Genomic DNA, 24,575 nt, shown 5'->3' with positions numbered 1-24,575 from the left:
GTCCAATTAAGCTGCAGGCTCCACTCCTGGTGGTGCCCTTTTGGACATTCCTTTAAGGTTCAGCTTTGCAATCATACTGCCCCCGGAAAGCAAACACTTTGCCTTCATGGTCGCTGTTTGGTGGTTCGTGGGAATAACGCCGCCCGATCGCCAGTTGGCATAATTTATTGGTGGGAAGTCCGACGGTATATGATCGTGTTCGATTTCAGAATTATTTTTTTTTGGTTGGTATTTTACATTTTTATTCCAGCCTTTCTTGACTTCATAAGGGAATGACAAGCCTAAATCTGTGTCTCCTCCACCTCCTCCTTTTACTCCTCCACCTCTTTTCTAAATGTAGTTGCCCTTTTCCATATGTAATTTTTGTCTTCTGAGCATTTTCTCTGCTTTGGGACACCATTTAAGGTGTTTTGTAATTGTTCTCTATGTGTTTGTATGTGTTTGTGTTTGCCTGCCATTGTTTTCAATGGGGTTCAACGAACATTCGACAAACTTGCTTCCTGTGAGACGAACCAAAACACTAGCGTGGTGGCTCAACACTACTCCTGATATATAGACATACATTGTTAATGTTTAAACTATGCTATATATACCTGCTATCTGATGATACTGTACACTTTGTCTACTTTTTATATTCTTGTCTAATCCATACTGAGCCTGTGAGCGTCTCTGTGTGACTGATGGAATATATATGGAGATTGACAATTATCCTTTGACTGAATAGAGCTGTACATTTCTGATACAGTGCCATATATCTGATGTTATTTTGTGTCTGTTTTGTGCGAAATTTTAAAGTTTGGTTGAAGAGGCCGCGGACGTGGGCACAGGGGGCCAGCTGGTGATGATGGTGGTGGTGCATCTTCTGGTAGTGGCAAAAGCACAATAGCAGCTAAGGCAGGAGGTGTTGAGCCTGCATCATGGTCTGGCTCCGGAACGCCTGGAATGATACCTTTTCTGGGAGTAGGTTAACCGCTTTTAAAGGCGGAGCATGAGGAACTGGTTTTGGCTTACATTGCCGAAACAGACTCCATCAAAAATGCCCGCCTCTTCTGAAGTTTCAAAAAATGCAAGCACTGACTGGTCAAGTGCTGGCTCCTGGTCAAGAAGAACCCCTTTCCTTGTGTCCTGCACCCCCTCCCAAACTGAATGAGGCAGCAGGCCACACTTCACATTAGTCCATGTAGCTCTTTCTACCATATCAAGTCAAATCGTGAATTCCCCAGTCCAAGATGAATCTGACATGGAGTGTGGGTTGCCAGCCAGGGCAGTGGTTTTAATCGGTAGCGGGCCGGTGTCTCACAGGGATGTGTCACGGTGGTGGTGACCCGTTCCGTGGCCCTGGGCGTCCATGCAAAGGGGTGAATTACGTTTATAGGTGAATGATACGTGACGCCACCTCTGGTTTCTGATTAGATTGACCAGAGCTGCAGTGTCGCTTCTGTGGGACAGATGTTGTGGTGCAGCTAAGATCTAGAAGACCTGCACAGGTAGCGCCGTAGTCGCAGGGCAGATGAAAGAGTTGGGAGATGGTGTGCAGTGCAGGATGTAGCTGAGCCATGCGCCAGGCGCAGGAGAAAGATGACAGACACAGTCGTGCAGTTCCTTTACCTGTACTTGGTAGGTGCTGTCCAGGACCCAGAGTACAGATGGAGAAGGAGTTGGTCAGCCTGGAAGCCAATTTGGATTTCTCTCTCTGCAGATAGGTAGTGTGGCCTCCGTTCTAGCACTGATCTGAGGTACTCGCAGTGCTGAGTTCAATGAAGTTCCCCCTGATGACTCTCTTTTGGAACTTTCTCGTATGGCTGGCAGCCGTAGCCTTTTCCTTCTGGCTCACACGTTGATGCTGGGGCCTCCGAGCCTCAGTTGGGTACAGAGCATTTACAGCTGCTACTTCCTCCGGATTCTGCTGCAGGAACGTCAGTGTCCCTACAAATTCGGAGACCGGAATCCGGACCATGCGCTCCAGCTCGGAGTGAGCCTTAACTCTGCTCATCCTCCAGCTCCCCTTCTCACGTCTACACACTTCCCCTTCCCTGCACAGAATGGCCTAACTTACCTCCTCCCGACCACAGAGAGCAGCTCCTCAGCAGTCATGTTCAGAGGTCTTCCTGCTGGTGTGGAGTGGGAAACGTGTTGTGTGTTGGTTTAACTGTTAGAGAGATCCTTCGTTGCTCCCAAGCATGACATCACACTCCCTAGGAGGAAGGTAATGCCACTGTGGCGACCCTATTCCTGGGGACGCCACAAGTGCACTGATGCCCAGCCACTGCTAGATGATTCTGCTGGTACATTGACCCAGACCACTACATTCCCCTCACACTCTACACAGCCAGAATCTGACCCAGAGCAAACTCAGGTTCCCCTTCCCGCATATTATAGCACCTTACAAGGTGACAAAGAGGAAGGTGCAGATGAAAGTGCAGGTTCCTTGAGCTGGTGGGGGGGCATATTCATGGGCGACGGTACTGGCACAGGGCCCCTCATAGTACGCAAAAGTGTCTCTGCCGGTGGGACACCCCCCACCCGCCGTCAGACACACCGCCACACACCGCCGTACTATTAGAGGGGCCCTGTGCCACTGCCATCGCCAACAAGTGGGTCCCCCTGCTTGCTCAGGATCACAGCACTTGCAAAGTTGAAATACTTACCTCTCCCTGCTCCACCGCCATGACGCCTTCCGCGTTTCCTGACAGTGATAGTCTGATCAGAGAGCGCAATGACATCACGTCTGTACGCCCTCTGCCTAAACAGCCAAGTGCAGTGAGATGGACGATGGGGACGACGAGGAGTCCAGACTAGTACAGGGATTCCATAGCGAGGAGACTTATTTAATTGTTTTCAATGTTGGGACAGCAATTTTTGGGGAGCACTATACTCTGGAGAATGATATATGGGGCCCACCATACACTGGAGCATTCCAAAGGTGGACATCAGACACTGGAGCAGCATTTACAGGGCACATTGTACACTAGAGCATTAGAAATGGGGCCCATTATGTATGGAGCATTATTTGGGCCCATAAAACAGTGGAGCTTCATCCATGGGGACCAACATATACTGTAGCATTATGTGGAGCTCATCATATACTGTTTCAAACATTATATGGAACCAATGATTCTGTATGGAGAAATATATGAGCCTCATTACTCTGTATAGCGCACTATGCGGTGGCCATAATACTGTATGGAGTAATATACTCTCCGTTTTTGGAGCTATTAAAAATGGATATCAGTCATGAGATGTAAAAAGTGAAGTATTTTTCATTGTACTATGCCGCTATTTCTCTGCGGTAACGGAGCATCATGAGTTGTGGTATGTGTTAAAGGGGCGCTCTTTGGCCCAGGGCACATGAAAACCTGGAGCCAGCCCTACCCCCCCCACAAATTTAGCCAAATAACCCCCATTTTTCAGTGCGTAACTAGTATTATGAAGTAAATTAAGGTTGAAAAGCTTCAGTAATCAGAATTAATGTTTTTGGCATTCAAAAGGGCACTGTAGGTGTGTTTCCTGTCCTCCACTCCCTGCCGACTTTGCTTCCCCATTGACTTGCATTGGGTTTCGTGTTTCAGTCGGCCTTCGACTTTTCACGATAATCGGCCGATTTCGTTCGACCCAACTTTTGCGAAAGTCGGGTTTCATGAAACCCGACTCAACCAAAAAAAAGGCAAAGTCGCTCATCTCTATTAAGGAGATCAGTGTCTGAACAGCTCATTTACATATAAGAAACAGATGGATTTCTCTGGAATACGACAGAGGATATTCTATGGCAGAGGATCCCCAAATCCAGGTTTGAAAAACTAGTTGCATCATTCCCAAGAAGCCTCATGGCTTCTACTCAATACTGAGCAAAGGGTCTGAATACTTATGACCATGTGATATTTCAGTTTTTCTTTTTTAATAAATTTGCAAAAATTCCTACGTTTCTGTTTTTTTTCAGTCATGATGAGGTGCAGAGTGTACATTATGAGAAAAAAAATGAACTTTTTTGAATTTACTAAAAAGGATGCAATGAAACAAAGAGTGAAAAATTTAAAGGGGTCTGAATACTTTCCGAACCCACTCTATATAAGGCTAAATAAACCAGAGAAAAAAAAATTATCCCTTCCAGGGTTTGTTCACACGTACTGTTGTGTTTTTTTTTCATCTCTTACAATTGGGAGGGCCATGACTTATACATTTTGTAGGTCCCTCTGTCATACAGTAGTTTTCATTAGCTATTCTAAAGTGCTTTACAAGGCCAGCCTCAACGTACCAGTAGGTATGTTGATCTTTGACCAGAGAGGCCTCAGGTGGCCCTGTAACATGCGTTTTGGAGGGATTGCGGTTATTTATACATTTGGGCGGTCCCTCCCTCATTGACACTCAGATAGGGTATACGTATTCCATAGCAGCTTACAATGTGCCCATTGTAGCGTTGAGCTTCAACCTCCTCCTTTCTCCACTTCTATGTGATTCGGCGGACCTAAATTCAAATGTTCAGAAGGCCTGGAGTAGGTGGGAAACCTGAGTTTAGTGAGAGCCCTCATGTGGCCCTGTAACATTCGTTTGGAAGTGCCCTCCTCTAGAAATTTTGGAGAGCCCAATTGTGTACATTTGAGAGAGCCCTCACTTATTCATATTGTTTGGCCCTCACTCTATTATTTAACTCATTTAAAGGCAGAGACTATGTAAAAGGGGTAAGTAAAATTGTTTCTTGTTGTATTTATTACTCCTTGCACATGGTTGTGACAATGTTTACTGCATTTCATGGTTTGTCATTTACAGTATAGGGAAAGCGTAGCGCTCTGTTTTGGACATTAGATGGGGGCACTCTAGTGTATAGAATTCATAGCATGATAGGGTATAGTGTTGGAGAGGCTGCCGGGAGTTAAGGAGAGAAAAGAAGGGACGTTAGTTCAGAAGGGGCCAAGGTGCCCGAAGTGTCCGCATGGGCTACAGGCCCAGAACGGCTCAGCAGCCACGCAATGTTAAGCAGCAACAACCCACGTTATCCACGGCCACTGGACATCATTACAGTGGGCCAATACAGTAGAAAGAAAATGTGGCGATTCATAGCCTGGGTGGACGCCTTTAGGGTGGGAGTCAGGTTGGAGTGAGGAACAGAAAGAAGTTGAAGCTCTGCAGGGAACGGTACAGACGAGTCGGATACTTTTCCCAGAGGCAACCAAACCGGGTAGCTGATTTCAAGTCTGGGGTGAACCAGGCAGAAGGAATTGTCATCATGGCGAGGTTAGGCCAGGAAGAAACTGGGAAGCAGTCTAAGACGGTCCGGTCTGGAAGTGTGCCGTACAGAGGCGCCAGCAAAGTAGAGAAAGCTGAAGAAGCAAGTAAAGTTGAATATGTATTCCATGATATGCCAACTGTGGATATAATGCGTGATGTTATCAGTAAAGAAACTGTTCAATTTATTCTAGACTGTGTCTCAATTACTTGGGAGTCACCTCGGAGAAGGGCCATCGCTGCGTGGGAAGTGGCCAGAGGGACCCGAACCTGGAGACGCAGGTACACTGAAGAGTGAAATGCAATTCTCTGTGAGGGAAAGCTGGGACACTGATGCTTTAGTGTCTCTGGCCACAGCTATAGTCCTGGCCTCCCCTTACAACTACAGGGAAAAAGGGAAAGAGACCTGTAGTATTAGAAGGTAGCAGTGAGTGCGGCCTGCAATCCTCAGGTTTGGGTGAACTCTGAACCGGAAAAATAAATCTGCACTAGTCGCCTGGATGATGAGCTCAATTATATCTCTTGGTGAAGTCAATGGACCAAAGATATATGGTGCCTCCCCTCCAGGATGGGATGGAGTATTGACAATATTCCCCAGATTATAACAGAAGAGAAGACTTCTTGATACTGAACTACTTGGTCGAGTGCAGAATGTGCATCATATTTGAAAAAATTACTTCTGGGTGCTGTGTCATAGATGCAGGAAGATACCATGACAAGGGCCTCACTTGACAAACATTATCTACACTGGTCTACTGTAGTAGTTGTGGGCCTCAGTTCAAGTTTTCAGAGGGCAATCACTGTCATCAACACTCAGTGTACATTTCTGTTGAATATGTATCCCCTATCTCAGTCACAATGTGAGACAACCTGTCACAAGGGCCTACAATGATAAATATTAGTTTGGTAGGACCACTCTACATTCAAGATTAGTCTACTGCCCAATGTGCATAGGGATTTGTTGACACAGGAAGCCAACATCCCAAGGGCCTAAAATCACAAATAGTAGTTAGGTTGGAGTAGGAATATTGTCCTGGTTTGTCCACTGCACAATGTGTATAGGGTTTGTAAAAATTAGCCCTATGGGCTGAGTCATGGTTGACAAAGGAAGGAAATGGGTTTTTATGGGAAGGAGTTGACGTTAACAGCAGTAGCATGAATCAGCATTTTTGGTGAATTTAGGTTGGCTTGCTGTCATCTGGAAGGATTGCAAACTGTGGAGATATCCAGTTCTTGTTGAATTTAATCAGAGTAAGTCTGTCTGCATTTTCCATGGAGAGGCGTGTACGCCTATCAGTGATGATTGACCCAGGGGAACTGAAAACATGCTCTGATATCACACTAGCAGCCGGGCAGGTCAGCACCTCCAAGGCATATAAGAAGAGGTCGGGCCAAGTGTTCAGCTTGGACACCAAATAATTAAAGGGAACTGAAGCATCAGAAAGGACACCCATATGGTTAGTTAAGTACCTCTTGACCATGTTCTGCAACTTCTCCCTCCTTGGCATTGCTACAGCCACATATAGCCCTTGCTTTTGTGCTGGTGTATTGAAAACTGCCCGATTTGTGCACATTTTCCCCCACCTCTGTTGGACCTGGTGTCCGTGTCTCTCCCTTTTATCTCTTGGTGTTGAAAACAGCTGCTACCTCTTCCACCAGCATTGTCTGAGGGTGATGTTTTCAGCAACTGATCTACAACTGCCCTCTTGAATGATTCCATTGTAAAACGCTTTGGTGACTCCAAAAGGAGAGAAGGAAATTTCTCCTTGTACCGTGGATCGAGAAAGATGGCCAGCCAGTAGTAGTTGTTGGATAAAATGTGTATCACGCGAGGGTCTTGCCACAGACACTTACACATGAACTGTTCCATGTGAGCCAAGCTGCAAGAAGGCAAATGTTTTATATCCCAAACAGTAGGAACAGTACCCAGCCTCTCCTCATGCTGACTGGCCTCCTCCTCTACCTCCTCCTCTCCAGCGCATGCAGGCTGCACAGACTTGAAACTTGGATGTCCCCTCTGTAACATTAGGAGTCCCCTCAGTAGCACAGAAAAACAAGTCCTCTCCCTCCTCATCCTCCTCATCTTCCTCCTCATCACCCAGTGTTGCCTCAGAATATTGGCTGGGCTGGGTAGTATCACCCATTGTATAATCTGGCTCCATATCAACATGCTGGACACTCAAAGCTTCTTATGTGAGATTATGCAGTGATTGTTTCAAGAGACATAGCAGCGGGATGGTTACGCTGATAACAGCCTGGTCACCGCTCACGAGGTTAGTGCAATACTAAAAGTTCTCACGAACCTCACAAATGTCAACAATCCACACCCACTCAACAGTTGTTATGTGAGGTGGATGACTCTCAGTCTGATGGCCATGTTGAGGGGAGAGAGGAAGGGGAAAATTAAGAGGCGGAAACCCTGACAGAAGTTGGGCCCGCTATTCTTGGCGTGGGTGGATGTGTGATGTTCCAGTTTGTGCCATTGTCCCATCCGCCATCTTTTTCACCCAGTGTGCCATGACAGAAATGTATCATCCCTTTCCACAACAACTTGTCCAAGTGTCTGTTAGGTGGACCTTCCCGGTTACAGCATTGGTGAGAGCACAGTTCAGATTGTTTAACACGTGCTTGTGTAATGCAGGGACGGTACACTCAGCAGAATAGTGGGCTTAAATGGCCTGGTGCATGCTTGGTAGCAGGCAGTAGGAAATGTTTGGACTACTGCTTTGGGTAGGGCACTTAACGCCTTTTTTAAGTGGACTAATGTGGACAGCAGAAGCCAGGCTGTGACCCCAAAAATAGCGGAGAAAATGGCCTGGTCCGTGCTTGGTAGCAGGCAGTAGGAAATGTTTGGACTACTGCTTTGGGGAGGGCACTTAACGCATTTTTAAGTGGCTAATGTGGACAGCAGAAGGCAGGCTGTGACCACAAAAACAGTGGGGAAAATAGACCGGTGTTTTGAAAAAAAAATGCTAGTACTCTGTGTTCTGGAAAAATAATGCTTTGCCTCTAACAAAAGCTGTTTTAAATTGGACACTGGAAGAACTCTTTAACCTCTCTTTACCTAATACACAATCTCTCCATCCCTGTACTCTGACTTTGTTGTGTGTCTTCAGCTGTGAAAAGAGCTATTTTTTGGTGGTATTATGGAGCTAGTGACTGTTTCCTTTAAACTGTCCTTGCTCGAGTATCTCTCCCTCCCTACTCAACACTGACCTAGTATACACTACAGGTAGCCCTGAAAAGGGCTTTTGTGTTATGAAGTGGCCTAAAGACTCTCCCTAGCAGCTGGCCAATCTCTCCCTATGCTTGTAGAATACAGTAGTGGCTCCGTGCGTAAGTGGGTCTAGAAGGACTCAATCCCCGTGTCCTTGGGGCAGAGTCCTGTCTCCTCATCACTTGCGCTCATCTTATGTCACAAGCGGCCCTGTGAAGTAACAGGGTTCGCCTCTTATACACCGGGCCAGTGGTTACCCGCCGGTGTTCATTTAGTTCTCCGCCATTACTGAGCAGCACCTTTCCATCTCTGCACGGTGGACCCCGGGCTGCGAACGCACCTTATACCATCTTCATTATTTGGTGTGTTCCGCTAGCCCCTAACACATGCACATGACAGCACATGCAAACATTGGATGTTCGGGCGCCTATTCAGGTCCGGGTTCTGGTACTGTTCTGGTACCCAAACCCGAACTTTTGGTATCTGTTCGGCTGAACCCCCTCCCCCCCGACCCGAACATCCAGGTGTCAGCCCAACTCTAGATATTAGCACTATACCCGGTCTCAGCAATTGCTGCAGGAGCTTGGCTATAACAGCTGGCTCCTGCTACGGATCACACTGGCAAAACTCCTGTGTTCATACCATTTATCAGATGTAACTGTATGCCTGATAGTGGAAAATCACCTGCAATCTGGAAGTACTGTTATGCCCGTTTGCAGGAAGAGGTTAATTATAAACATATTTAATTTGAATGAAAGTTTTTATTGTCTTTTTCCTAAATTATAGAATTAGGTGAGCTTGTTCCTTTTTACATGTTGCATTTGTCTTTATACCAGGGCATTGAACTAAATATTCTGAGCAATAGATATTAGTTTAGATTTTGCTCTTTGGATTATTCTAAGGGTTTGAGCTACAGGACTTTATGCATCTATACCCTTGTATGCATTATCATTGTTCATCACTATGGCTAAGTGATGTTTTCATGTGATTTTATGTTTTACATGCACTGTATTGTTATTGTCTTCATTGGTTTTATTTTGTATAAAGGGTTCCATATTTTAACAAAAAATATTAAAGGTTACATTTAATTAGTACTTCTACCTTGCGTCTTCATACATTTCATTTAAAGTAGAAAAACACTTCATAAAAATGTGTGAGTTCATAAGCGCTAACTTACCAGATAAAAATAAAACTCACCTGTACCCAACTGCTCCATCATAAATGGTATCATTTAGGTTAACAATCTGTCCCTCAGGTAAAAAGAACTGTTGGCCAGATGGAGAATTGTAAGACACCAATCCATCTAAACATAAAGATAGTAACATAAAATATTAATAGCGTTTGTTTAAAACCATCAGTGGTACAAGAAATTGTATATTTTATATACAAATAAGTTATATAATGATTTGAAGGGACAGTGGAATTGACAGGTTAACAGTTTGTGGCAAAATAATTATTTTAGAAGATTTGCCACTAGAGAACATTATCAGATTTGTTTGCTGCAAATGTTGAAATCTAACAGTGAAGGGGGATAAATGCTCATACTCCCCACATATAAGATGTAAATTGTATGCAATACAGAGTATTCTATTTACTATTTTCAAAGTGTTTGTTTCATTTACTGTGACTTCCACTTTTGACTCTATTACAGTGACCAGCAAAAGGATCTTTTGACTTTCAGGCTCCATATCTCACCATCCACTACTGCTTTGATCATGAGACTACCATCATTTTTAGACAATCCTCTTGGCTATCTCATTCATAAATTTGACATGCAATTATTTAGCATATGATTATTTATGCAGATTCTTGTCATGTCACTGTATTGCTACTGTTTTGCTCCTGGTTGTGGAATCTTTTTCTTCCTGTATGCTACAAAACACAACCTGTTCTCATATTCCCTAATAGCTCAGTGTGTTAGTAGGTTGATTACCAAGTGAAAGGTCACTGGTAGAGATGGGTGGACCCCTGGATGTTCGAGTCTGGCAGGTTCAACCAGTTACAAAAAAGTTTGGGTTCGGATAACAAAACAGTACTTGGACCCAATCCCAAACCTGGACACTATTCACTTGAATAGTGGACCCGAACATCCAGTGTTTGCCACGCTGTCATGTGCATGACAGCACGGCAAACCTTGCTTCTGATCTATGGTAAAATCATTACCACTGGTCAAAAAGCCGTGGTTCCTATGCTGTAAAATTAGAGTGTGGGCCCGCAGCTGTGATCGGAGGCAAAAAGGCTATACCTGCTGCCGCTAATAACAGAGAGAGCAGGCGGCAGCTGATGGGAGTAATAGAGGCGCCTTTTCTGGGCTGCTGCGGCCGGCTATTTTTAGGCTGCGAGGGCCAATATCCATGGCCCCTTAACAGCCTGATAATACCAGCCCCCAGCTGTCTGCTTTAGCTTGGCTGGTTATCAGAAATGGGGGAGACCCCACACTACTTTTTTAAATTATTTATTTAAATTATTAAAAAAAAACATCATAGGGACCTCTCTATTCTTAATAGCCAACCTTGCTAAATCTGACAGCAGTCCATAGCTGTCAGTTTTGCCTGGCTGGTTATCAAAAATACGGGTGAACCCACAATGGTTTTTTTATTATTTATATAGAGCACAGGTGCCGGCTAATGAAAAATTACATCAGCTGCCACCTGCTCTTACTGTTACTAGCGGCAGCAGGCGTAGGCTCATGGGAGCAGTTGTCCCATCAGTCGACACCAGTGACCACTTTTTACCTCCAATCACAGCTGCAGGCTCACACTGCCATCCAGGAATCTCTGCTGTCTGCTAAGCGGTAAGATCAGAAACAGTGTTTGCTGCACTGTCATGTGAAACATCTGGTGTTTGGGGGCCAGAACCCAACTGTAACATGGACTTCCCGGTGAAGTCTGTGGTCGTTGTCTGTGCCAGAACAGAAGGTGTTCGGTACGGATGCCGAACTTTACTGTTCGGGTTCGTCCATCTCAAGTCACTGGTTTGAATTGAAGAGCAGCTGTGTAAAGTAAAGAGAAACAGCATCATCCAGCTCATCAACAGTGCCAAGAAAATTGCCAAGATGCATCATGTAAATCCAGTTGGAAGAATACAAAATGAAGTCTGTCCATCCATTCAAAAAGCAAAGAGTTGGAGGCCCAGGCAAAATATTGGAGATAGCAGCTCTGCTTATCCAAAGATTTATCAGTTCTGGATTGACAAACAGGGCAGTGGAGGTGGCTTATATGCTTCAAAATAGTGAGATCTCAGACATCCATGCAAGCACCGGGTGATGCACATAACACAAGTCAGGAATCAGGAATGGTGGCCAGAAATAAGATGAAGAAGCCTCGACTTCAATATCGTCAAATAAGCATTGGCATGAGTTTGCAAAACAGTATGAAAAGTGGGTGATTTGGAGTGATGAAACAAAAAAGTCAATAGACTAGGTTCTGATGGGTGCAAACGGGTCTGGAATAAACAATTGAAAAAGAAACTAATGTATTGAGAAAGTGAAGAAACTGTCAAGTTTAGTGGGGGAAGCCCGATGATATGGGGTTGTTGCATGGCCAAAGGAATTGGACACGTGATCATGATTGATAGTGATCTCAATGCTTAACTACAGTTGTGTAAAAAAATGTTTTCCCCTTAAATCTAATAACTGGTTCGGCCATCCTTCCTTAGCAGCATCATCTGCAATCAAGCGTTTGCAATAACTGGCAAAATGAATCTTTTACAATGCTTCTGGAGAAATTTTGGCCCACTCTTCTTTGCATAATTGTTGTAATTCAGCCACATTGGAGGGTTTCTGAGCATGAACCGCCTTTTTAAAGTTATGCCACAGCATCAGGACTCTGATTAGGCCACTCCAAAGTCTTAATTTTGTTTTTCTTAAGCCATTTTGAGGTGGACTTGCTGGTGTGTTCTGGATCATTGTCCTGCTGCATAACTCCATAACCCAAGAGCGCTTTAGCTTGAGATGATGAACCAGATGCCGGACTTTCTCCTTCAGGATTTTTTGGAAGACAGCAGAATTCATGGTTCCACTTAGCACAGCAACTCTTCCAGATCCCGAAGCAGCAAAACAGCCCCAGGCCATCACACTACCATCATCATATTTCAGTGTTGATATGATGTTCCTTTTCTGAAATGCTGTGTTACTTCTATGTCAGGTGTAATGGGACATACACCTTCCAAAGCATTCAACTTTTATCTCGTCAGTTCACAGAGTATTCTCCTAAAAGTCCAAAAGTCTTGGGGATCATCAAGATGTTTGCTGGCAAAACTGAGACGAGCCTTTATGTTCTTATTGTTCAGCAGTGATTTTTGTCTTGCAACTCTGCATTGCAGGCCATTTTTGCCAAGTCTCTTTCTTATGGTGAAGTCATAAACACTGATTTTAACCCCTTAATGATCATCAATACATCTTTTTACTGACCTGAGATATAAGAGAATAGCATCCCCATACAGGTGACAATCCAGCAGCTGTCAACTGTACAGTATAAATGACAACTTACTGCATTAGTCATGATCAGTGTTTGCACCGCCCATATCTGTTTAACCCCTTAGATGTTGCTTTCAACAGTGACTACATCATATAAATGGTTAACAGAGTGTGGGCACTCCCTCCTTAACCTCATTGGCAAACTGAGATCATGATTTTGTGGTCCTGATGTTTGCCATGGCAATTCATGGCCAAATAGCGGCAATAGAGTCTGCCGGCTACAATGGCCTGTTCAGAAGTCAGCGACATTTAGGTGGTAAAAATACATTTTTTCATTCCTGTCATATCACTTTGCATTCCTTCCTTAACATCACCTGAAGGGTTAATAAGTTACCTGACAGCAGTTTTCAATATGTCGGCGGTGCTGTTTTTAAAATGGTATCACTTTTGGAGCTTTTCAAATATCTAGGACCCGAAAAGTCACTTCAAACCTGAATAGGTCCTTCAAAAAAATAAGTTTTGTAAATTTCCTTGAAAAAATGAAAAATTACTGCTAAATTTTTAAACCTACTAAAAGGCTGACAAAATAAGACATTTTACAAATGGTGCTGATGTAACGCAGACATGTGGGAAATTTTATTTATGAATGTTTTTGTGTGGCATGACTGTTTGGAAATCATTCAAAGTTTGAAAATCGCAATTTTTTTACATTTTTGTCAAATTTCTGATATTTTAATAAATAAATACAAAACAGAGACATAAATTTACCATTAACATAAAGTACAACGTGTCATGAAAAAACAGTCTCAAAATCATTGGTATTCGTTGAAGGATTCCAGAGTTATTACCACATAAAGGGACACTGGTCAGAATTTAAAAAATTGGCCCCATCACTAAGGGGGTTAACTCAGTCAAGTGAGGCCTGCAGTTCTTTGGATGTTGTTGTGAAGTCTTTATGACCTCTTGGCTGCGCTCTTTAGATAGGCCACTCCTGGGAAACTTCACCACTGTTTCATGTTTTTGCCATTTGCAGACAGTGGATCTCAATGTAGTTCGCTGCTGTCTCAAAGCTTTAGAAATGGCTTTATAACATTTCCAGACTGATAGATCTCAATTACTTTGCTTCTCATTTGATCCAGAATTTCTTTGGATCGCAGCATGATGTCTATCTTATGAGGATATTCTGGTCTACTTCACTTTGTAAGGAAGGACCTATTTAAGTGATTTCTTGATTCAAAACAGGTTTGGCAGTAATCAGGCCTTGATATGGCTAGGTAATTTGACCTTGGCTTCCCAAAGATGTGATAAACCACAGTTAGTTTATGTTTTAAAGGGATAGGGGGCAATTACTTTCTCATACACAGCCCTGTACATTTGGATTTTTTTCCCTTTATAGTAAAGACGTTCGTTTTTAAACTGCATTTTGTGTTTACTTGCGTTATCTTTGTGTAATATTTAAAGTTGTTCGGTGATCTGAACCATTTAGGTGTGACAAACTTGCAAAAGAACAGCAAATCAGGAAGGGGGCAAACACTTTTTCACACAACTGTATATGTGCAAAAAATATAAAGAGGGCAAGCGCACTAAGGCAGTAAATGAGGGACACCAGCGTGTTTTACAAAGGTAATCCACTCACCTGATGTGGTTGTGAAGGGTCACAACCACCTAAGGAAGTTTTGGCTGCTGCAGATCCCGGGATGCTGATAAAACAATAGAGAAGAGAAAAGCTAGGGTTTGTCCGCGCTAGACCACAAGGAACCAACCGAAGATGCAAGCAAACCTTTATTCACATTCTAGCCACAAGCAAACCTTTATTCACATTCAAGCCAACGCGTTTCATGACCTCCTGGCCATTTCATCAGGGCAGCAATGTTACAGTCAGTTAACAAGAAACCATTATATACATTACGCAGATGACATCTGAATGATGTCAGTTCCTGTTGGAACACCAACATTGAACTGAAAACCCTGAAAGTTATCATCCTGATGGAAAAATATTATAAAACTGTAGATAAAAACATTTATCTAATCTAAAATGCTAAAACTGATGTTCAACATATATAAAAAATACAAAATTATGTAAATCGATGTGCAATTCAGCAAAAATAATTGTAGCTTAGAACCCATGTTTCAGCGGCTAAACAATGGATTAAGAACATAATTACCAATTCTAGCTGCTTTTAGCTTCTGCAGTCATTATCTAAGTTTACATTAACCTCTTACCTACAATGGACGTAATATTCCGTCCATGTGACCCTGGACCTAATTCCCATGGCCGGAATATTACGTCATAGCGATCAGCGGTGCCCATGTGGTGAGCGCCGCTGGTCGCGGCCGGGTGTCAGCTGATTATCACAGCTGACACCCGGAACAATGAGTCAGGGGCGGTCATGGACCGCCCCCGACACGTTAACCCCTTGCACACCGCGATCAAACACGATCGCGGTGTACCGGGGGATAAAGGGAAGCATCGGCAGGGAGGGGGCTCCCTCCATGCTTCCCTGAGCCCCCCACAGCAGCGCAATGTGCAGCGCTGCTGTGTGGGGTTCTTTCCCTGCAGGTCCCCGGATCCAAGATGGCGACGGGGACCTGCAGGGAGCTGGCTTCCTCAGTGCCTGCAAAGCGCAGGCACGAAGAGGCCTTGTGCAGTGCCTGTGACAGATCGCTGATCTGTCACGGTGATCTGTGATGTGAAAGATCAGCGATCTGTCACAGGACAGTGATGTCCCCCCTGGGACAATGTAAAGTTAAAAAAAAAAAAAAAAAAAGTGTAAAAATAATGTTAAAAAAATTGCTAAATAAATTTAAAAAATATATATATATTCCCTAATAAATTCATTTTTTGGAAATAAAAAAAAAAACAATAAAAGTACACATATTTGGTATCGTCGCATCTCTAACTACCTGCCCTATAAAACTGTCCCATTAGTTAACCCCTTTAGCGAACCCCTTAAAAAATAAAAATAAAAAACGAAGCCAAAAATAATGATTTATTATCATACCGCCGAACAAAAAGTGAAATAACGCGCGATCAAAAAGACACATATAAATATCCATAGTACCGCTGAAAACGGCATCTTGTCCCGCAAAAAACGAGCCACCATACAGCATCATCCGCAAAAAAATAAAAAAGTTATAGCTCGTAGAATAAAGCGATGCAAAAATAATTATTTTTTATATAAAATAGTTTTCATTGCATAAAAGCGCCAAAACATAAAAAAAGACCTAAGGCTGGTTTCACATTAGCGCTTTTTAAGCGCACGCACGGCCGGGGGTAGCTCCGCCCCCGAGCCGGCTCTCTGCCCGGCGTGCCTGCCCCTTGCTTGTAGCGCCGCCTCCTAGCGGACAGCGGCGCCTGCGATCGGCGCACCCTATCTTTAGCATAGGGTGCGCAGATCGTGCGCAGGCCGTGCTCTAGTTGCGCTTTGACCTGCGCTGCGCACTTTTGACGGTGCGCCGTGCGCGCCAAAATCCGAAAAGTTCGATTTTGGTGCGCACGGCGCACCGTCAAAAGTGCGCAGCGCAGGTCAAAGCGCAACTAGCGCAAGGCCTGCGCACGATCTGCGCACCCTATGCTAAAGATAGGGTGCACCGATTGCAGGCGCCGCTGTGCGCTAGGAGGCGGCGCTACAAGCAAGGGGCGGGCACGCCGGGCAGAGAGCCGGCTCGGGGGCGGAGCTACCCCCGGCCGTGCGTGCGCTTAAAAAGCGCTAATGTGAAACCAGCCTAAATGAGGTATCGCTGTAAAATAAAAGTGCTTTATCCGCAGGCGGAACGGTGTAAACGCACCTCCCAAAAGAAATTCATGAAACGCTGGTTTTTGTTCATTCTGCTTCCCAAAAATCGGAATAAAAAGCGATCAAAAGATGTCACGTGCCCGAAAATGATACCAATAAAAACGTCAACTCGTCCCACAAAAAATAAGACCTCACATGACTCGGTGGGTCAAAATATGGAAAAATTATAGCTCTCAATATGTGGTGATGTAAAAACTATTTTTACAATAAAAAGCGTCTTTTAGCGTGTGACAGCTGCCAAAAATAAAAACCGCCATAAATAGTAAATCAAACCCCCCGTAATCACCCCCTTAGTTAGTGAAAAATAATAAAATTAAAAATGTATTTATTTCCATTTTCCCATTAGGGTTAGGGCTAGGGCTAGGGTTAGGGTTAGGGCTAGGGCTGAGATTAGGGTTAGGGGTGTGTTGGGGTTAGGGTTGGAGTTATAGTTGGGGGGTTTCCACTGTTTGGGCACATCAGGTGCTCTCCAAATGCAACATGGCGTCTGATCTCAATTCCAGCCAATTCTGCATTGAAAAAGTCAAATGGTGCTCCTTCCCTTCCAAGCTCTGCCATGCGCCCAAACAGTGTTTTACCCCCACATGTGGGGTATCAGCCTACTCAGGACAAATTGCAATACAACTTTTCGGGTCCAATTTCTCCTGTTACTTAGGAAAATAAAAAATTGGGGGCAAAAATATAATTTTTGTGGAAAAAAATGATTTTTTTATTTTCACGCCCGGGCGTTATAAACTTCTTTGAAGCACTTGGGGGTTCAAAGTGCTCACCACACATCTAGATAAGTTCTGTGGGGGGTCTATTTTCCAAAATGGGGTCACTTGTGGGGAGTTTCAATAGTTTAAGTACATCAGGGGCTCTCCAAACGCACATGACACCCGCAGACCATTCCATCAAAGTCTGCATTCCAAAACATCACTACTTCCCTTCAGAGCCTCGACGTGTGCCCATACAGCAGTTTTCTCCCACATATGGGGTATCAGCGTACTCAAGACAAATTGCACAACAACTTTTGGGGTCCAATTTCTCCTGTTACCCTTGGGAAAATAAAAAAATGGGTACTAAAAGATCATGTTTGTTGAAAAAATACGATTTTTTTTATTTTCACACCCGGTCGTTATAAACTTCTGTGAAGTACTGGGGGGTTCAAAGTGCTCAACACACATCTAGATAAGTTCCTTAGGGGGTCTAGTTTCCAAAATGGGGTCACTTATGGGGGGTTTCCACTGTTTAGGTACATCAGGGGCTCTCCAAAAGCAACATGACACCCGCAGACCATTCCATCAAAGTCTGCATTCCAAAACATCACTACTTCCCTTCCGATCCCCGACGTGTACCCATACCGTAGTTTTCTCCCACATATGGGGTATCAGCGTACTCAGGACAAATTGGACAACAACTTTTGGGGTCCAATTTCTCCTGGTACCCTTGGGAAAATGAAAAAATGGTGACTAAAAGATCATGTTTGTGGAAAAAATATGATTTTTTTATTTTCACGCCTGGGCGTTATAAACTTCTGTGAAGCACTGGGGGGTTCAAAGTGCTCACCACACATCCAGATAAGTTCCGTGGGGGGTCTAGTTTCCAAAATGGTGTCATTTGTGGGGGGTTTTCACTGTTTTGGTACATCAGGGGCTTTCCAATGGCGACATGGTGTTCGATCCCAATTCCAGCCAAAAATGTCAAATGGTGCTGCTCCCTTCCGAGCTCTGCCATGCGCCCAAATAATGGTTTACCCCCACATATCAGGTATCGGCGTACTCAGGACAAATTGCACAATAACTTTTAGGGTCCTGTCCTGTTACCCTTGGGAAAATAAAAATTGAGGGTGAAAAGATGATTTTTGTGGAAAAAATATGATTTTTTAATTGTACGGCTGTACGTTATAAACTTCTGTGAAGCCCTTGGGGGTTCAAAGTTCTCACCACACATCTAGATAAGTTCCTTGTGGGATCTAGTTTCCAAAATGGTGTCATTTGTGGGGGGTTTCCACTGTTTTGGTACATCAGGGGTTTTCCAATCGCGACATGGTGTCCGATCTCAATTCCAGCCAAAAAAGTCAAATGGCGCTGCTTCCCTTCTGCGCTCTGCCATGCTCCCAAATAGTCGTTTACACTCACATAAGGGGTATCAGCGTACTCAGGACAAATTGCACAATAACTTTTAGGGTTCTGTTACCCTTGGGAAAATAAAAATTGGGGGTGAAAAGATCATTTTTGTGGAAAAAATATGATTTTTTAATTGTACCGCTGTATGTTATAAACTTCTGTGAAGCCCTTGTGAGTTCAAAGTTCTCACCACATATCTAGACAAGTTCCTTGGGGGGTCTAGTTTCCAAAATGGGGTCACTTGTGGGGGGTTTCCACTGTTTAGGTACATCAGGGGCAGTGGTCAGAATTGTAAAAATTGGCCCGGGAGTTAACGTGCAAACCACCCTTGTTAGTGAAGGGGTTAAAGCTTCAGCACCATGATTACATGATCTAGGTAAAAGAACATTGGGGTGGTTTGAACTCATATAAGATAGACCCACACTCCAGTGATGACACCGCTAACCCTCAGCTCCACCAGAACTGCCTCTGATTTGACACCACCAAAAAGGTGATATCTATTAGAACACCCATATAACAAAGAAGAATTTCATTACCAGTTGGACCAGCGCAGGGAGTAAAAGAACCAACGGCGAAAAGGATAAAGAGAAGGGAAAAAGGAGAAGAAGGTAAAGATAACAATGGAAGGGATCAGTTTGAAGAAGAGGGCACCCACCTAGAAAAGGAGGAGAACCAAAAAAAAAAATTTTAAATGTGAAATTGAAAGAACATGATGATGACAAACTAAAACACACCTGCAAGTGACAGGGAAGAGGGACGACACAGGTGGGAGAACCCCAAAACAGACACCAAGGTTCAAGGGCCAAAGGTCACACCAAGACCTATTCCCAGGTTGACCACCAAGGAGGTGGAAAAGAATTTAGTTCTTTGTCATATGGGTGTTCTAATAGATATCACCTTTTTGGTGGTGTCAAATCAGATGAAGTTCTGGTGGAGCTGCGGGTAAGCAGTGTCATCACTGTAGATTAGAGTGTGGGCTATCTTGTATGAGTTCAAAACCCCCCCAATGTTCTTTTACCTAGATGATGTAATCATGGTGCTGAAGCTTTAAAGTAACCTTAGATAATGACTGCATAAGCTAAAAGCAGCTAGAATTGGTAATTATGTTCTTAATCCATTGTTTAGCCGCTGAAACATGGGTTCTAAGCTCCAATCATTTTTGCTGAATTGCACATCGATTTACATAATTTTATATTTTTTATATATGTTGAACATCAGTTTTAGCATTTTAGATAAATGTTTTTATCTACAGTTTTATAATATTTTTCCATCAGGATGATAACTTTCAGGTTTTTCAGTTCAATGTGGGCGTTCCCACAGGAACTGACATCATTCAGATGTCATCTGCGTAATGTATATAATGGTTTCTTGTTAACTGACTGTAACATTGCTTGAAACGCGTTGGATGAATGTAAATAAAGGTTTGCTTGCGGCTTGAATGTGAATAAAGGTTTGCTTGCATCTTCGCTTGGTTCCTTGTGGTCTAGCGCGGACAAACCCCGGCTTTTCTCTTCTCTATTGTTTTAACTGTATATGTGAGTATCCTACAAGACGTGTTGCTTCATAAACTCAAGTACTATGGTTATGAGAAGGACGACATACTGTTCCCAGCAGGACAATGATCCTAAGCATACATTAAGATTGGCGAAGAAATGGTTCAATGACAACTAAATTGGGTGCCAATCCAGCACCTTTGAGTTCCCAGACCTTAAATTAAATTGAACACTTTAGAGCAGAGTTGTATAAAAAGCTGTAAATATACCCAAGTGAGTTGACCAGTATGAACAAATTTGGGAATGTGTAAAAGAGACCTGGGATGAGATTCTGTTTGACATATGCTTTAATCTGATGAAGAGCTTGCCCAGAAGGATTCAGGCAGTGTTGAAAGCCAAAGGAGGATTTATAAAATACTAGCTGAGGAGCCCGGCGTTGCCCAGGCATAGTAACTAACCTTGGTCAGTTATCCTCCATCCGATAGTCCAGTGCCCATAAACCCATCACACATCCTCCATCCCATAGTCCTGTGCCCATATACCCATCACCCATCCTCAATCCCATAGTCCCATGCCCATATACCCATCATACACATCCTCCATCCCACAGTCCTGTGCCCATATACCCATCATACACATCATCCATCCCATAGTCCTGTGCACATATACCCATCATACACAACCTGCATCCCATAGTCCCGTGCCCATACACCCATCACACATCCTACATCCCGTAGTCCTGTGCCCATATACCCATCAAATATCCTCCATCCTATAGTCCCATGCCCATATACTCATCATACATAACCTCCATCCCATAGTCCAGTGCCCATATACCCATAACACATCCTACATCTCATAGTCCCGTGCACATATACCCATCATGCACCTCCTCCATCCCATAGTCTCGTGCCCATATAGCCATCATGCACATCCTCCATCCCATAGACCGGTGCCCATATAACCATCATACATATCCTCCATCCCATAGTCCTGTGCCCATATACCCATCATACATTTCCTCCATTCCATAGTCCAGTGCCCATATACCCATCACACATCCTCCATCCCATAGTCCAGTGCCCATATACCCATCACACATCCTCCATCCCATAGTCCAGTGCCCATATACCCATCACACATCCTCCATCCCATAGTCCAGTGCCCATATACCCATAACACATCCTACATCTCATAGTTCCGTGCCCATATACCCATCATGCACATCCGCCATCCCATAGTCCCGTGCCCATATACCCATCATACACATCCTCCATCCCATTGTCCCGTGCCCATATACCCATCATACATATCCTCCATCCCATAGTCCTGTGTCCATATGCCCATCAAACATTTCCCCCGTCCCATAGTCCAGTGCCCATATACCCATTACACATCCTCTAGTCTATCCCATAGTCCAGTGCCCATATACCCATTACACATCCTCCATCCCATAGTCCCGTGCCCATATACCCATCACACATCCTCCATCCCATAGTCCCGTGCCCATATACCCATCACACATCCTCCATTCCATAGTCCCGTGCCTATATACCCATCACACATCCTCCATCCCATAGTCCTGAGCCGGGTGGCACTGAGCAGGAAGTTCCTGGAGATGTCCTGTTATGTAACCTGGCAGTGTGGCTCTGTGTGCAGCCACTGATGATGTGATTTTCTTCACCAGTAACAATAGAGCCTGGCAGTAATAGAGGAGGGGGTGATTCATTTCTGTCATGTGCGCTTTGCTCCTTTCTGGGGGAAGACAATCGCTGGGAGCTTATGTTCCAGGGCATGCTAGATTTCTTCCACCAGGTCAGTGTATGCTTAGGTGTTGTAGAGTGGGAAAACTGTTGCCCATAGCAACCAATCACAGCTCAGCTTTCACCTTTTAAACAGCTCTGGTGAATTGAAAGATGCTTAGTGATTAGTTGCTATAGGCAACACAGGCAAGTGTAGCCTGTTGTGGTCAAGAAGATGTGCCTATGAAGTACATATATTAGATATTTGCAGAGCTTTGTGACCCGGTCCAAAGGAGCGCAAAACAAGGGGGATGAGAATATTAGCAATTCTTATTTTTAATAGGTAGTCCACAATGCGTTTCGACAGACAAGTTCTGTCTTCCTCAGGTGGCAATAACTGCCACCCAATCCTCACAGCTCTACATCCCCAAGTTCCTCCCCATTTCACCTTCACGTAAACCCCAAAGAAAAAAATCAGCCCAACCTTAGCGTTTTTTTTGTTGTAAAAGTGTTTAAAAGAAAAATTGTTTGCAAAAGTGTTGGAAACAAAATTTGTATTTTGTTAGCACTATATCTTATGTTTTTTTTATCTTTATGCACCGCCGCTGACACAAAAACACTACTTTTGAGGGAAGGTAGTTTATATTTAACTCAGAAAACATTAGGGGTAAATTTTTACATTACATGTACATTTTAACATCACAGGTACATTTAAACAAAACAGGTATGTAATGTTTGACATTACAGGTATGTTTTAAACAACAGGTACAAAACATAACAGGTACATTTAACTTAGCGACTTAAATCATTTCGTCTTGCCATGCCACACATTCATTATCTGAAACAAAGTAAGCAGCAAACTTATCCCTCATCTGGGCAACATCCACTGTGGTTCTCATAGGGTGAAACTGGTATCATGCAATGTAATGGGTTCCTCAGGTTGTAAGCTTGGTCGCTCTTTTACTATGATGTAGTTGTGCCGAAATACACATGCTTTCAGAACCTCATCAATAGTGTCAATTTTTAGATTAATGGATATGTACAAAATGTGCCATTTCAATACCAGCAATCCAAATGAACACTCCACGGTTCTTCGTGTCCTTATCAGTCTGTAGCTGAAATTTTTTTTGTGTGTGATTTAAGTTCCGACTTGAGTATGGTTTAATGAGGTTGGCACACTTTCGGAATGCCTCATCACCAACAACAACAAAAGGCATTGGCGATTCATCAGTGTTGGGCAGAGGTCGTGGTGGTGGAAAATTAAAATAATTCCCATACAGACGTTGGCCCATGTCTGAGTTTTTGAATGTCTGAGAGTCATTGACTTGCCCAAATGAGCCAATGTCCACGGCAACAAATCTATAATCGACATCCGCAATAGCCATTAGAACAATTGAAAAATATTTTTTTTATAATTGAAGTATTCTGTTCCACTTCCAGATGGTTTCATAATCCTAATGTGTTTGCTGTCCACAGCCCCCACACAGTTAGGAAAATTGCAAATTTCCTGGAATAAGGAAACATTTTCAATCCAGAGTTCACTTGTGGGTTTGGTGAGAAATTCTTGCCGTAGAATGCCAACTAAAGCATGACAAGTGTCTACAATAATCCCAGAAAGGGTGGAAACTCCAATCCGGAATTGGAAATGTAACGAGGACAATGTCTCTCCAGTAGCCAGGAATCTGCAGAAAAGAAAATGAAAAACAAAAATCAGTACACTGCTTAGGGTTAGGGATAGGGTTAGGGTTATTTGTGACAGGAGTTTCTTTTTCAACACTACATACCTTAAGGTTACCAAGAGACGTTCCTCAGCAGGAATTGATTGACGGAGCTGTATGTTCTGGCTGGCAATGGATCCTTGGACACATAGCAGCAAGTCATGGACGCTCTGTTGTGACATCCTCGTGTAGTCAAAAAACTTCTCCGGCTTTTGCTGCAGCTTGGTGTACAAAGAGTAATAGGCTCCACGGCTCTCTCCGAGTTCAAGGATGGGGTGTTGCCAATAGCGATGACGATGTCTTCTCAGTCTTTCTCTTCTTCTGTGTTCTTTACAAGCAAAAGCAAAGGCAGCAGCCAACTTCACTTGTAAATCCGGATCTTCTAGGAAGCTTTCCGGGTCCAGATCCATCTTGCAGCTAGATACAGCAGCCAAAGACGAGGATTTCCTCAGTGCAGTGTGTCTATATATATATAGAAATCCCATGAAACACACCTACTGGGTGTCTGAGGTCAAGGAAAAGCTACTGGAAAAAATTGGAAATTTCTAACGCATGAGCATAAAAAACGCAAACGCATGCAAAAATACATACACACGCATGTAAACGCTGCGTTTTTTTGCCGTCATGTGTAAGATGATGCGGATAAAAAACGATGCATAAACATGCATTTGCATGCGTTTTTGCATGCGTTTGAGAATGCGGATGATACTGTTAGGAACGGCGGAACGCACTAAATAAAAATAAATAATAAAGTGTGTTCGCCGCTCGGGGACCACCGTGCAGTAGGTGTTACACCGCTGCTAGGTAATGACAGACGAGCAATATGGTGGTATAATGCGCACGGGTTCAACTTCACCCGAAGT

At 43.7% G+C, this 24,575-nt stretch overlaps 1 protein-coding gene across 1 annotated transcript in view; it reads right to left on the bottom strand.

Annotated features, from left to right (window-relative positions):
- Positions 1 to 24,575, bottom strand: part of DDR2 (discoidin domain receptor tyrosine kinase 2) — a 1,077,249-nt gene that overhangs the window by 305,381 nt on the left and 747,293 nt on the right. The window contains exon 7 of the mRNA XM_073557968.1: positions 9,635 to 9,740. Within this exon, the coding sequence (XP_073414069.1) occupies positions 9,635 to 9,740 (106 nt within the window). The remainder of the gene's footprint in view (positions 1 to 9,634; positions 9,741 to 24,575) is intronic.

The sequence above is a fragment of the Dendrobates tinctorius genome, unplaced genomic scaffold, assembly GCF_039654945.1.
Source record: "Dendrobates tinctorius isolate UK_male_01 unplaced genomic scaffold, ASM3965494v1 ptg000012l, whole genome shotgun sequence".
Lineage (NCBI taxonomy): Eukaryota > Metazoa > Chordata > Amphibia > Anura > Dendrobatidae > Dendrobates > Dendrobates tinctorius.
The sequence above is the reverse complement of the archived record's forward strand: the minus strand, read 5'-3'. Positions and strand labels throughout refer to the sequence as shown.